Here is a 16,213-nt window from a genome sequence, read left to right as displayed (position 1 = left end):
GGTACTCGTATAACACGGTTATTGCTTCAATGTTTGTGGAAAGAATTTGTCTTTAACCACATATAAAATTTCTGTCGATAACCCATGTTGCAATTGCATTGATATCTTTAGAAACGCGAAATATTTTATGGCGGGTCGAGTTGACAATAGAAAATGATTGTTGGAAAAGCGTGTGTGTGTGTGTGTGTGTATGGTATTTTGTTGGAAAATTGTGCATTATCGTTTGGTCTAGCATTTGACCGTTTGGTTAGGATTGCAGTGTTATTGAGACTAGGTGATGAGGCTAATTGATAAGGATCGTGAATGAGAAAATAAGAGCTTTTTTTTTGTTTTTTGTTGTTTTGGGAAATGGTGAAAATAATGAAGCTTTTTTTTATTGCTCAAATTTTGTATAAATAGGGGAGCTGTTTAATTTCAAAGCAATCAGTTTCAAATATCAGCAAGAAAAGTGTCGAGCATCAAGATGAGCAGCAATTCTACTCTCATTGAAAATTTTAATTCATTGAATTTTAAAAGAATTCTAAGCATGAAGGAGTTGGCGATAAACTTGGAATACTTAATTGGAGGAGCATACAGGACATCAACCAAATTTGGGGAAAAAGTTGTACTTCAACTCAATGATGGAGTCCTCTATCTACCATCAAGATTCAACTCATTGAGCGAGGATGATATTAAGCGGTTGAATGAAGGATCGTTTTCCATCACGAAAGTACCCCTTAAAGAAGGAGCAGAAATTACCAAATTAGTTTTAAATGAAATTTTGATAACTCCAGATACATTTTATGTAGCCTATTAGGTTAAGGAAATTAAACATAAATAAATAAATAAATTTTCATATATTCCATTGATACTTTAAATTACATTCTTTTTTTATTTTATTTTGGAATGAGGGGATGGGAGGGAAAGAAAAAAGAAACAATTTCAAGTTTTTTTTTCTTCTTTGAAACTTTTTTAAAATCGTCATTCTTTTTTTTTTCGTATTGGTAATGTGAGTGTGAAGTGAGGAAACATAGACATACTCATGAGAATAAAAGCATCATCATATCTGGTCATGATCACAGTACAAAACAGTTGTTCATACTTATACATAACAAAGTCGTAACAAAACAAAAATGGTTAACGTATTGAATTTAAAAGTGTCCTTCATAGACGAAAGCCTACTCTATCGGGAAGATGAGCGATGTAAGACATTTCAAACTTGGGCGGGAAAGCTAAAAAATTGGCAAGATATGGCAAAGAGTGGTTTTTTCTATACTGGTGAAAATGATAAGGTGAAATGCTATTTCTGTCATGTGGAAATACAATCTTGGGAGATCGATGATGATGTTATTTCTGAACATATGCGATGGTCACCGATTTGTCCATTGTTGAGACGATATGCTACGAATAATATTCCATTGTGTGAGGAAGAGTTGGATCACCTACTTCGACCAATAGGATATGATATTTGTGGATTGAATATGAAGCGAGCGGGAGCGAAAAGCAAACATAATATATTCGAAGCAAATTATGTTTACACCTTTTACAATATTTTTCATGTATTTCTAGTGTGTGGATTAACTTTACTGTTTCTAATCAAATCAAATAAAGCTATAGAATGATGACAAGAATAAAAAAAAAGTTTTTTTTTTTTTTATTTATTTATTTAGTTATTTTTTCATTAATAAAATTTTGTACATGACAGAAATTGGATTCTATATAAACAAAAAGTTTGAAAACATTATTGAGAGAGCACTTAAATCTATTATCAGAATGAATTTCACATGATGTATAATAGTTATTCAGTTTTGAAAAGCTTGTTTTATACTCTAGATTTATGATTCTAACATTTAAATACTTCATTAGAAAATCTTTTTTGGCTTTCCCAAAGCAGAAGATATAATCATAGCAATTGAGCGGTGAGAGAATATCGCCAACATTGATGTAGTCTATGTCACCATCCATCCAATCCAGTCCATGTACAAATTTCCGACAGTAAATGTTTTTTCGACGTCCCATTCTGGTTAGCTCTCGGAAATCAAAAGGTCGTTTGAAAAGGAAGTAATTGGGTACAATCGAAGAACCGCCCATATATGATAACTCTTTTATATAAATACTGTTATCGTTGCCGTGGCAGAACTGGAAATCCAACACCGCATAATTATTCCTTCTGAGAGTTGTCATTGTATTATGGATTTACTAAATAGACTAAATGAATTAGCTTCTCAAAGCCCCTATATATACGGTTTTTATTTAGAAAAGCTAACAGTCTTGAAAATACTTCTAAAGAAAATGGAGAAAAACGTGGCCATAGAAGAAATGTTCAAGAATCATGATGTCGTTTTTGATTTTGAATATTTTGTCAACACATGTCTCAAAGTGACATGTGGATTCTCCACCACTTTTTGTTTTGAACCATTAATTTGGTTTCAAGACAAGAAAAAAAATTTTGTAGGATTTTCTCGTGCGATGTGGCTTCATCTGATGACCTACAAGGAGTACATACAGCTCAGACTGGATCAGTTTGAGTTTTTCGATTCCTTCAATCTGTTGAATGACGTACCCAACGAGCATATCAGATTTGATTTTCGTCAAAAGGGAGGTCAATGTTTCCTGGTTTTTCGTCAAAACAATGGGAAAATCAAAATTGATGCAGAAACATGGCGTGCCGTTACTCGAGTTGGCATATTCTTTACGACATTTATTTGCTGGAATGCGATTTTACAAAAACAAATTTCATACTTTTATTCTAATTTTTACATACCCACTTGTGCTAGACTAAATAAAACTCACATTCAAATGAGAGAAATTGTGGGGGTTTATGAAAAGGAGGTAGCAATTGATTTAACACGCCTTTGTTTTGAATTTGGTAAAAAAATGAAGAAAATTATTAAAAAAGATGTTGAAATTTATAATTCATATGCAAATGTAGGCTATGAAACAATAAAATAAAATAAAAAAATAAAAAAATGATTTGTATGTTTTTCTTTTTATTGAAATTTACTAAGGAATAAAAGACATAAGTGACCACAATTAAAAGAATTAAATTTCTGTACTCGTGTGTAATTGTAATTTATTCTATTCCCTAAATAATTTAAAATTTCTAAGGGTGGCTGCAAATTGCCGAAACTATCAAAGTATTCAATTAGATCTTTCTGTTTGTGATATGCTACCCAATGGGTGCCACTCCCCATGTAACTATCGAGGTTTACAATACCACACTCAAATGTATGCGGCTTTTTCGGTAGTTTATCTCGCATATAGACGCCTCTAAAGTGTCGAATGTGTTTTGTGGCAAACGTCTTCAAATCATTATCTGTTAGCGCTCTTTCGGGTAGCATTTTTATCAGTTTTTTATTTTCTGTTGATTGTTATTTTTGTTCTCTTTCTCATTTATTACAATACCCATACCCTTCTTGAAGGGCTTCAGGTAAAGACCTTTTCCCATCGCCACACTTTCCATCGCTCTGTTATGGCGTGCATTCTCCTCCAGCTGTTGCTTGGCATTTTTAGCAGAGTTAACAGCTTTGGCTATGGAAGCACCACCTGATGCTAACGCACCTACCGCACTGAGTGCTGTTAAAATGGGTATTAAAGGAAGAAAACCACCAATTTTTGGGACTCTTATAACTCGCGGGATTACAATTTGTGCCTTTTTCCCCTTGAAAGATTTAGCAATAACGTTTCTAGCCACCTTTATAGCAGCTTTGATATCAGAAGGTTTTTGTCTTTTCAAAACAGCATTTGCTTTTCTAACTGCACCAGTGAATATATTTTTCCCACAATTGGGTTTCTTGCTTTTCTTTTTCAATCCCATACCAAATTTTGTCTTTGCTTTCATCGCATTCGCAACTAAATAAGCATTTATTTTTTCACCCCAACTGCTGTCTTTTGCTAACACACGTTGCCAGGCTCTCTCTGATAATTCTCTATCCGCTTTATGTCTATGATCCAGATCTTGGCTTTCAGAATATGCAATATCATGAACTTTGCAAGCAGAATCTAATCCATTTATTCCCTTATCTCCCCGCTCCAAGCGTTTTTGTAGCTTAGTTCCCGGTCCGCAATATTGATAACCAGGCAAGTGCACTTCGAATGGGAGTGCGTTAATTAAATTATTAACAAGTCCTCTTCCTTTGATTGTTTTTGTACGATTAATTTTATTTTTCGCATAAACAAACATTTTATATACTATTTTTTTTTCTTTATTTTGTTTTCATTTCACTCTAAAATATAAAAAAAAAGGAAAACATATATGGCGGTGATTATTTTTTTTAATTTACAGTCTTCAAAATGCGCTTAGTAAAGCAGGATAAGAATATTAAAGTACAAAACTATGATTTTCTACATAAAAGTCCTATTAAAACTAGACATAGTACTTTGTTACCGAATTCAATTCGAGCTCTAATTGTGGGTCCTTCAAATTGCGGAAAAACGAATACCATGATTAGTTTAATAGAGAGTCCCAACGGACTAAAATTTGAGAACATATATCTGTATTCGAAATCGCTATACCAACCAAAATATGAATATTTGAAAACTCTCTTAAAGCCTATAAAGGGAATGGGGCTGTACACTTTTTCCGACAATAGTGATGTGATATCACCAGATGCGGCTAAGCCAAACTCATTAATGATTTTCGATGATGTGGCTTGTGAAAAGCAAAATAATATTCGTGCTTATTTTTGTATGGGTAGACATAAGAATATAGATTGTTTTTATTTGTGTCAGACATACACGCGAATTCCAAAACATTTAGTTCGAGATAATGCGAATTTTATTATTATTTTTAAACAAGATGAGATGAATTTAAAACATGTTTACGATGATAATGTTGTGAGTGACATGTCATATGAAAAATTTAAAGAATTATGTCGTGAATGTTGGAAAGAAAAGTATCAATTTTTAACAATAAGTAAGGATGACGAAATTAACGAAGGACGATATAGAAAAGGATTCGATACCTATATACATGTTTAGTAATGAAAAACATTTCATTTAAAGCAGACGCAATAATGGATGAAAATACTTTAAAACAAGTCGTAAAGACAAGAAAAATTCTTAGAAGAAAATTTGATGCTTTAAAGCATGGTGAAATCGAGCTAAATACACAGCTTGAAAGTACTTTTAAACCATTGACAGTACCACTGAAAAAAATTCTTAAAATGTCATATGAAAAACAACCTATTCATTTTGAGGGACAAGCGCCGAAAAAGGAAATTAAAATAGAGGAAAATAACAAGCTATCGACATCCATGAAAAATGAAAAAGTTGAAAACGATGATGATTATGATGATGGTGGTGGTGGTAATAATGATGATGATGATGACCATTTCTATTCACAATCGGAAGATGAAGACGTTTTGTATGACCTGAACACCTTACAAACCAGAAAAAAACTGGACACATGTTTCGGTCCGCATAAAGATAGTGATGGTGTTTGGAAGTTTGGAAATAGCGATCTTCATTTGACTGATGATAAAATTATTATAGGAAATCAAAGATGGGGTCGCACCCCAGGTCTATTTGAACTTCTTTTTTATAAAAATCCACAAAACTATGACAAGTCTGAATTGGAAATCTATAAGAAAATATTGTTAAATACGAATGCCCATAAAAGAGATTACAAGCCTGAGGGAAAAATTAAAGCAAGCAAGGGTACAAAATACATAAATATTATAAGGAAACTATTTCAAAGTACTCACGTGGGTGAAGGATTAATGAAAGTAAACATGCAAAAACCCAACTATATATATTGGGATGATCCCAATGAATTAGTTGAACGTCTCAAGCTGTTGATTGCATCGCAAAATGCAGGTCATACTAATCATAGTAATGAAATAGTATCAATTATAGAGGAGCTAAGAGAGGCTAATATAATTTATTAACCTTTGTTTTGGCATATTATTATCAAGATGAGCGTCGACAAGTTCGGACACTTCTCCAACTCGGAAATCCTAAGAAGAAATGCTCAAAAAATTTTGGGAATTACTTTTGACCGGCATTATAACCTCGATATACAAACTAAAAAAATTAAAAACTTGGGTGCGCCGACAGAAGATCGAGACGCAGTCAACAAAGCTTATTTACAAGCACAAATCACACGCTCACAAGAAATATTCAAAAAAGAGTTAAGCGTGGAATTTTACAAAACGCAGGAACAGATTTCGGAATTAAAGATCTCACTAGCAAACATTTTTGAGGCTATAAGTAAATTGTATCCCTCGCCAACATTCATATACAACAAACAGGATTGATCATGGAGAGAAGGGGAATCGTAAATGAAATTCATGCTCAAGCGCGAAAAAACTTTCCTCGCCGTAGAGTCATAATGAAAGGGATTGATGATTTGTGGCAGGCGGATTTAGTTGAAATGGGAAATTACGCCAGAATAAATAGTGGTTATAAATATCTATTGACAGTTATCGATACATTCTCCAAATATGCCTGGGCTGAAGCAACGAAAACTAAAAATGCGAATGACGTCACTGCAGCGTTTTATAAAATATTGAAAGAAGGAAGGGCACCAAAGAACCTACAAACAGATGATGGTAAAGAGTTTTTCAATAAAGATTTTGCAAAGCTAATGGAAAAATATCACATTAACCACTACTCCACATATAGTGTAATGAAGGCATCGATTGTTGAACGCTTCAATCGCACATTAAAAAGTAAAATGTTCCGTGACTTTTCGTTCAATGGAAACTATAAGTGGATTGATATCTATAAAAAGTTAATATATTCATACAATAGAACGAGACATCGTACAATACAAATGCCGCCATACAAAGTAAATTCAAAAAACGAACAAGAGTTACTCGATACCGTATATAGCAATCTAAAAATATTCAAGACACACAAGTACAAGGTGGGTGATTTTGTTCGAATCAGCAAATATAAAAATATATTTGAAAAGGGGTATACCCCTAATTTCAGTACAGAAATATTCCGTATTAAATTAATCAAAGTCACAAACCCAGTAACATATATATTGGAAGATTATCAGGGGCACCCCATTAAGGGATGTTTTTATGAGGAGGAATTGAAAAGAACTAAGTATCCCAATTCTTACCTAGTTGAAAAAGTTTTAAAAACTAGAGGAGATCGTGTTTATGTCAAATGGCTGGGTTTCTCAAATCAACATAACTCTTGGATAAATAAAAGCGATTTAATATAGTAGAAACACATCATTCAAAGCATAGTACTCATTATGTCAATAACGCTAGCCCTAACGGGGAAATCTTCCATTCTAACCGCGGAATATTTCCCTTCATTGCAGCTCTCTGGAGATTATGAATGTGCATTAATTGATTTCCATTCATACAACTCTATACCCAATGTCGATAATGATAACAATCTATTTCATATCGGTGAGAAAGTAATCGAAATTCCCATAGGATCATATGAATTGGAAGACATTGTCGATTATATAAAAATGGCCTATGGAAGAAACAATGGGTCAAAAAGTATTGAAATTGTTGCTAACAACAATACATTGCAAATTGAAATATTTTCTTCGCATGATATAATCGACTTTAATCATGAACATTCTATCGGAGGATTATTGGGTTTCAAAAGAGGGACTCTCTCACCCAACATAACACATAAGTCATCCCTTCCCGTGAACATTATGAGAGTGAATGCAATTCAAATTCAATGTAATATTACATCCGGTGCCTTCATGAATAATTTACCGGTGCATACTATTCATGAATTTGCAATAAATGTTTCCCCTGGATATAAAATAGACGAAATACCAAGAAATTTAGTTTATTTACCTGTTAACGTCAAAGAAATCAGTTCACTTAAAGTGTGGATTGTAGATCAAGAAGAAAGAATAATAAATTTTCGCGGAGAGGAAATTACTTTACGCATTCATCTAAGGCCAGCTGACAGATGATTATTTATAATAAAAACATAAGCGGAAAGTCAAAGGCAAACACTCAAGTGCAAACCGCCAACCGCAGACTACTGCCTTTAACTAAGCAAAATATAAAATTTTTAAAATCTCTCAACCTTCGTTTAAAACAAAATGTCTGAAATTCTTAATGTATCCGAAAAGCCTTTTTCAGATGAAAATATTACTAAAAAAGACTACCATAGTTATGTCCCATATATTCGTTCATTTAAAAACAATGATGAAATAAGAATAACCATACAAAATCAAGATTTGTATGTATTACCGGCTGAAAGTTATATTTACATAGAGGGTACCATAACAGTGGCCAGTGGAGAAAGAGCAATCAATGCTCGTTTGAAAAACAATTGTGTAGCGCACATGTTTGATGAAATCCGATATGAGCTTAATGGTGTTGAAATTGATCGATCGAGATATCTTGGAATATCAAGTACAATAAAAAATTTCGCATCTCTAACAAGTTTTGAGAGTAATATGCTTCTAAACGCAGGATGGAGTTCTTTAGAGGATATATCCGTAAACACATTCAACTTTTATGTTCCATTGAAGATGTTACTCGGTTTTGCTGAAGACTTCCATAAAATTATCTTGCATAGCAAACATGATCTTATACTTCTGCGAAGTTCTAGTGATAGCCAAGCATGCTATTCATCGGATCCCAAAGAAAATCTAAATTTAACCATCACCAACGTGATGTGGAGGATTCCCCATGTTCACCTCTCTGACATAATGAAAGTAAAAGTTATGAAAACAGTGCGCGATGGTACGTCATTACCAATTGCATTTCGAAGTTGGGATTGCCATTTTAACCCCACATTCTTTGGTTCGATGAAGTGCAATTGGAATGTCAAGTTGTCGTTGAACAGGGAGAGACCACGCTTCATTTTGTTTGCATTTGTACGAGAAGGAAAGTTTGCTCATTGTAATTTAACCAATATAAAAGTTCATTTGAACTCTGAGACCTATCCATATGATGATTTAAATTTAAAATTTGATGAGAATCGATATGCCATACTCTACGAAATGTATACGAAATTTCAAGAAAACTATTATCAAAGGGAGTCATATCCAATTTTAAGTCTTACAAAGTTCAAAGAATCACCAATAATAGTCATTGATGTTAGCCATCAAAATGAAATGATAAAGCATGGACCAATAGATGTCAAACTCGAGATTGAAACGAGTAAATTAATCCCTCAAAATACTCATGCATACTGTCTTATATTACATGATCGACTGATGGAATACACACCTTTGACTGCAGTTGTCCGAAAAATTATTTAAGAATAGAATTATTTTTGTTTTATTATTATTATTTATTATTTTTTTGCATAGTTACATGAATATATAAATAAATAGTCTTTATTTACATGAGATTTGCTTAGTTAATAAGTTAAAATTACATAAATAAATAAATAAAAATAAATAAATAAATAATGTTGTTTTTTTTTTTCTTTTACATTACAATGACTTAATGAATATACTTAATAATATCAGTACTATACTTATTCTATTCGACAAAATCCAAATTCAAGTCGTCTAAATCATTTATTGATGCCAAGTCAAGATTTTGAATATCATTCAAACTAACATCAAACACCATTGGATTTATAGACTCCAAGTCGATTTCATTACTAGATATGCTATGGTTTTCATTTGCAATCGCATAGTGCCCCCATGCATATGTATTAATGCCATCTTCTCGAATTTTTCTTTTATCGTCGTTATAGCTTAAAGTTATTTTATTAACTTTATTTGTAAACACTGTGTGTTTTTTAGACCTAAAAACTAGCATGCTATCACTTAAATTCTTTTTATTAAAAAGGCACTCACGATACGTTTCAAATGTATATTTTCTTAACACAGATTTCTTGACGCCCTTAGATTTTTTTATTTCCGCACAATCCTCCACTTTCATGGAGTACATTTTTGGCCTCAACCCTATGAACTCAGTCATTATTCTCCCCGAATTCTCATCTTTCATCATTCCCAAAACTTTTTTATTTGCAATAGGGAAATTGAATCTATTATTAAGAGGTAGGTCGGATGTATCAAATCTTGCTTTAATATCATCCGGAGTTATTTCTTCATAGAAGTCCCTACCTATGAATTCGAGGACCATGGAATCGGTGTCAGTGTACGCTAAGGTCACATCATTCCCGAACTTTTTTTTCAAAAATCCATAGTAGAAATCATACATAAAATGTTTAGAAATTTCTAAAATGGCAAACCCCATTTGAATAGGTTTATCTAATAAAATTTCTTCTTTGTTCATTTGGATGGCGACCATATTTTCTCCAAAATGAATAAGGCTATTGAAATTTGGTCTAGAAATCAACTTCACCGCACTATTTCTTTTTCCTACTGTTTCCCATACCTTTACAATTTTCACGTCTGTCCGTTTTTCCACATTTTCCATAGTCTTGCCATATATCGCATTATTCAACAATTTGAAAAAATCTTTTTCAAATGCAATATTTGTTTTTGCTCTATGGCTATTATTTATATCAATAAAGGGACGTAAATAATCACTTTGTACAAATGTTAATATTCTGTGTACTTTTTCAAGTTTTAAGCCCAAATCTAAACATTGTTGCAGATTTCTATAGTGGATTACATAGTTTTTCTTATCCTCAAAATCTGCAATCAATTTTTTAAATTTGGATCCGGGAGGAAATTTGTTTTCAGGACATGGTGGAAAATCGTTTAAATAGTCATGGATTTCTTTAGGATAGGAGAGATCTACCTCAAGGAAATAACCATGAGTGGCATCGGCAGGTAATTTAGCTATTTTATCAAAAAAGAATTTTATTAGAAATTCTGGACTTCCACTCACCCACTCGAAATCTTTCTGTGGGAGACATTGAGACATGGCTAGCCCATATAAATTATTTGCATCAATGTACAAGAGGATACTCAAAACTAGATCCTCTATATAATTTTTCATATATTTGTTATTGACACGAACATACCTTTTGCTACACTGAACTATTCCCCCTCTAATCCCCCTCATACAGAAATTATGCATTTCTTTATCTAATAAGAGATGTAGTTCAGTTGTTCGTGTAACTAACTTCAACATTGCCTCCCAAGAAAGACCAGGCACCGTAAAGTAATGGCATGGATCAAGTTCATGAATGTCAATGCACATTGTGCGAAATTTTTCGAATATGTCAGCTAATAAAAGAACATCTGTAATCAAATACAGTTCCATATAGTCTTTTAATGTCTGACAACCCATTGTTCTCCACACATTTTGTGCATGTGTGTAGTCTTCCACAGTGCATGGTGTATCATTTAGAGTGTTGTAAAATTCTTCTATGGGCGGTAGCTTATCATCGCTCAATTTACTATGACTTGATAAATAGTCGTAGCAGAAAACCCCTTTCCTTTTCATTAGATCGAAATTGGCTGGGAAGTGTTCCTTTACATTGTGAAGGGCATCATCGGTCAAATTACGAGCAAGTGTATCTAAACTCGCAGCCATAAATTTGAAACTATCCAAAAACCTCAATTCTAATATTTTTTTATTTCCCATTGGAATTATGTGAGACATTGAAATATATGTCTCCTTATTCTGAGCAACAACAGACGTAGTACCCTCAAAGTGGGCCAAGTCTTTGATAAAAAGATGACAATCATATTTTGAAAAATTGTGGAAAAAAATAGGAATGAAATTGGCTACTTGATACTGAAGGTTGCAGCTGTTGTGTGCTGCCCCTCTGTATTTGCCTGTGAGGTGACAGTGATCTCTCACCTTTTTTTCCACCCTAGTGTTAATGACACCTTTGCAAATGTGGCATGTTTTTGCTTTTAAAAATTCCCTAGCCTCTAAGGGCGTCAAGCTATCCATCGGTTTGATTACCTTTAGACGATTGTAGATTAGTTTACAGTCCGCAATTAAATTTTTTAAGAACTCTTTGGATGCATCAGCACCCGTATACGTTCTTAAAATATTTTGCGAACTATCATAGCTACATATGATTTTGTAGCCATATGCACATGGCACATGTTCCTTCAAATATGTGGTCTTTGAAGTGCTACCACTCTGTGCACTACAATCCTCTAAAATGCATTCAAAGTCCGCATACACCGTATGTGAAACTTTAATTTGCCTTTTAAAATTTTTAAATGCTAATCTTTGTCGTTCTTTTTCTGGCATCCTTCTCTTTACCTGTTGACATTTTTCAAAATGATTATTAAGGCTCTCCTCCGTTGAAAAATGACGTAAACAAAGGTCACATAGGAAAATACGTCCATTAACAGTTCGTTTCTGCATGCTTAAAAGTCTGTAAAGAGAAACAAAATACTTTAGATAAATCGTGATTGTACATATAAAAAAAGAATAAGAGTTACCTCGACTTGTTTAATACAAGTATATAATGTGATTTGTCTCCTTCCTCCAGCAGTACTAAATCAACATGATTTAGTTTTACGATTTCTGTTTTAAAATATGGGCCGACAATGACATCATTAACATAGCCGAACACATTAACACTTATCTCCGGATTTTGTTCTTCAAAGCGTTTAATGTGTTGTAACGCTAATGGGAAATGTAGTCCACTAAAATTTAAAATTTTCCCATTTGCCAAATTGATTATATCACTGTCTATGTCGACATTGTATGAGCTTATCGCATTTCTATTGTTACTAGGTAAGCCTCCTACAGCAGCTACCATGCACCACTTAAAACAGAAATCATCTCTATTTTTTATGTTCAAGCATGCTAATTTCCTTCGCAATGCTAGTGGTGTGGGCAAGTATGATGAACCATTGACAAGGTTCACTCGATTCACATTGATGTCTAGTCTAGCAATCTTACTCAATGCCCATCCTGAATCTCTTTCCTGAAATTCAGACATCTTGTTGAGAATGCTATCGAACTGTGTCTCAAACAGTTTTTCAATATCATCTGATTTTGTGGCTAGACACATTTTTGTTATGTGATTAAATATTTTTGGCGCACACACACCATCACCATTAGACTGTTGAGCTGCTTCATTAACCGGTTTTACATATTCACCGACTAGTTCAATATTGAACTTTACGGTGATGTGCTCCTTGATTTTTTTTGTCACTAGATTCACCAGTGACGATTTAGCCTCATTCAAAAATTCTTCAGGAAGGATTACATTGCTTGTATTGCAATATTCATAAATTGCAATACGTTTTTTAAAAGCGCTTTTTGTTTCACGCAATTTCTCCCCCTCTTGCTGTTGCTGGCGTTGAGGTAGGCTAGAAGTTGATGGAGTGTCTATGTCATTGTCGGCCCTCACCGCACTCGTTTTCCGTTGCTCGTTCACAATTTGGCTGATATTTCCGCCATGGTGAATGTTCATCCTGTTGCTGTATGTAGGTTTTTCCACATCTATTTTGCGTTTCTTGATGGGCATCTCTAATGCAGTTTGCTGACTGATCCACTGATCGTAATGTTGTTGTTGTTGTTGTTGCTGTTGAAGGCCATTGTAATATTGATGATTTGCATGCAGATTGTTGATCCACCCTTGATCGTAATGTTGTTGTTGTTGGAAACCAACGATACATTGATTTTGATTGGTATTCAACCATTGATATGTTGGTTGATTGTTGTTCCATATTTGTTCGCACTGTTGTTGTTGTTGTTGTTGGAGATGGTTGCTCCACTGATGAGAAAGATGTTGATTGTTGTTGTTGCTCATGTTACCGTTGAGTGGGTAAAGTTGTGGGGCTTGCATGTTGCCCCAATATCCCTGCTGTTGATTGATGACATTTCCAGTTTGCGTGGATGCCCCACCACCCATTGACATTGGCACTAAACCATCATTCATTTTCCTTTTATTGGAATTCATTCCCATCACTTGTCCTCGAAGAACTTGAGGACATTTCTCTTTATGAGACATTAAAATATATTTGTTTTCGCAGAATTCACCGCATATGCAGTGTCTGGAAACATGAGAATTGTAATCTCTCTTACCAGCGAAGTTGATAGAGCACAAATTGCAGAAGTAAGATGCCATTTTCTTGTTTTTGTTTTTTTTTTTTTTTAGAATTTCCAATATATGTAGAAAAAGTGTTTTTGTTTTTGTTGTTGTTGTTGTTTTTTTTGTTAATTTGACGCGTGAGCACGTTTTTCGCTTCCGTTTTGTTATTACCAAACAAATGTTTAAATTTATTTGAACAATATATATTTTATATATTTTTATATATTTATAATTGAAAATTTGAAAAGCGCAAGATTTCGAAACGTTATAAAAGGGTTTGAGATTGGACACAAACTGAAGACATTATTTTTTTGAAGTGAAGTTTTAACCCTTTATAAGTGTATTATAGGACACTCTATCGCTATCACATCATAAATTCATCACTTTATGTCGTTTGCTTTTCTATAGGATCACTCAATTAGTCTCCCCACCTATAACCAAACCATAAGGTACAGAAAAACAAAACGATATCATTGTCACCAAATAGTCTAATGCCAGACCTAACGATCATGTACAATTTACCGGCAAATCATATATTAACCATCCTTATCAATTAGCCTCATCACCTAGTCTCAATATCACTGCAATCCTAACCAAACGATCAAACGAAAAATGCCATACACACGCACACGCTTTTCCAACAATCATTTTATATTTTTTCCACATTCACTTTTCTTTATCCAACAATAACAACAACTCAAACACATCAGAACCCAAACGTGTACATTCAACATACACAGAACCACATGCATTTTAAGAAATGTTTTAGAATACAAGATTAGCAAGATCATATCTTTGGAGAAAGTCATAAATAAATCTATTTTCCCCCAATAAAATTTTTGGGATCCTCAAAAATTTTAACTTGATAAAACAACTTTCATAAACCTTATCATCTTATCAACCAACCAACGTGAAGTTTTAACCCTTTATAAGTGTATTATAGGACACTCTATCGCTATCACATCATAAATTCATCACTTTTTCTCGTTTGCTTTTCTATAGGATCACTCAGTTAGTTTGGAGAATGTTATAGATAAAGTGCATCGAAGTGCAACCAACAAACCATCGAAGTGCAACCATCTTTGATAAACATATGTAACCCCTGTCAAACAATAAATCAATTTTGTAAGCCCCAATAACATTTCTGGCATCCACAAAAATTTAATCTTGATAAACGAACGTGCAACCAACTTTGATAAACCTTATCATCTTATAAACCAACCAATGTATTTAACCCCTGTCAAACAATAAATCAATTTTGTAAGCCCCAAAAAGTTTTGGGGATAATCAACCTTATCTTTGTTTACATAGCACTTGACCTAATTACATAAAGCACGTGACCTATATCTTAAACGCAGACCAATAAAAATTCAACCTTATCTTATCTTATCTTTGCATAAACCACTTGACCTATATCTGAAACGCTTATATCCTCTCTACTCACTACATGTTTGGAACATCTATATTATGTTTGGGGCACGAATGTTTCATAAAAATCATATGTGTGAATGCAAACATATATAAATTTACAAATTCCGACTAAACATACATATGTTGTGATATTTTATTCAAAGCGACAGATAGAGTATAAAGAAAGAAATAGAGATGGAAACCGGGAGAGTTGACGAAAGATATCAACATAAATAACACAGCGAAAGAATCAAAAGAGAACAATTTCTGTGAAACCGCTTGTATGTTGTTTCGGAAAACTGTTTTATCATAAGGCCAAAAATTTGATATGCTTAAGTCTAAATATTATTTAATTTGAATAAAGAGAATAGACATTCGGAACCAAGAGAATAGATATTAAAAGAAAAACAGCATGTGTTTTCGCCGTGAGAGCAGCATTTTATGTATGTGTGGATATGTGTTTTGTTTATCATTTTGGCATTATGGGCACAATTTTTTTCTTGGTTCGTTAAAAGGAATCAGGGGTCTTCATAAAAATAACGAAAGGGCACTATACTCTTTTTACAGTTGGAACAGTAAAATGAAATAAGGAGGAAAAGTGAAAAATTACACAGTAGAATGTATAAAAACAAAGTTTAGTTCCTCTTTATTAATAAGTAGTCCACGAGGAGTTGACGGACACCTTCAAATATAAAAGCGAGCATTAAGTTCGAGTTTTGCAGCTAAAACAATTTAAAAAGTTTATTTTCTTTAAAATGAATTATTAAAGAAAAATAAAAGGCATTATTTTTATTTTCATAATTCATTATGATTGTAAATATATAAATAAATAAATAAAATTTTGAGCACAATATTGTTTGGGAGAATTTTTTTTAAGCATATAATATTTTTGGGTGCAAAATGCTTCCAAACATATTATATGGTCACATAATAACATATTGTTTTT

The 16,213-nt window shown here is 33.2% G+C and overlaps 1 protein-coding gene across 1 annotated transcript; it reads left to right on the top strand.

The window, feature by feature from the left end:
- Positions 1-8,011: 8,011 nt before the first annotated feature.
- On the top strand, positions 8,012-9,181 carry LOC142235651 (uncharacterized). Its single transcript, XM_075306913.1, has one exon. The coding sequence runs from the start codon at positions 8,012-8,014 to the stop codon at positions 9,179-9,181; it is 1,170 nt and encodes a 389-aa protein (XP_075163028.1).
- Positions 9,182-16,213: the final 7,032 nt, after the last annotated feature.

Source organism: Haematobia irritans, chromosome 4, assembly GCF_050003625.1.
Source record: "Haematobia irritans isolate KBUSLIRL chromosome 4, ASM5000362v1, whole genome shotgun sequence".
In the NCBI taxonomy this organism is placed as follows: domain Eukaryota; kingdom Metazoa; phylum Arthropoda; class Insecta; order Diptera; family Muscidae; genus Haematobia; species Haematobia irritans.
Note: the sequence above shows the minus strand (reverse complement) of the source record. Positions and strands in the feature narration are given on the sequence as shown.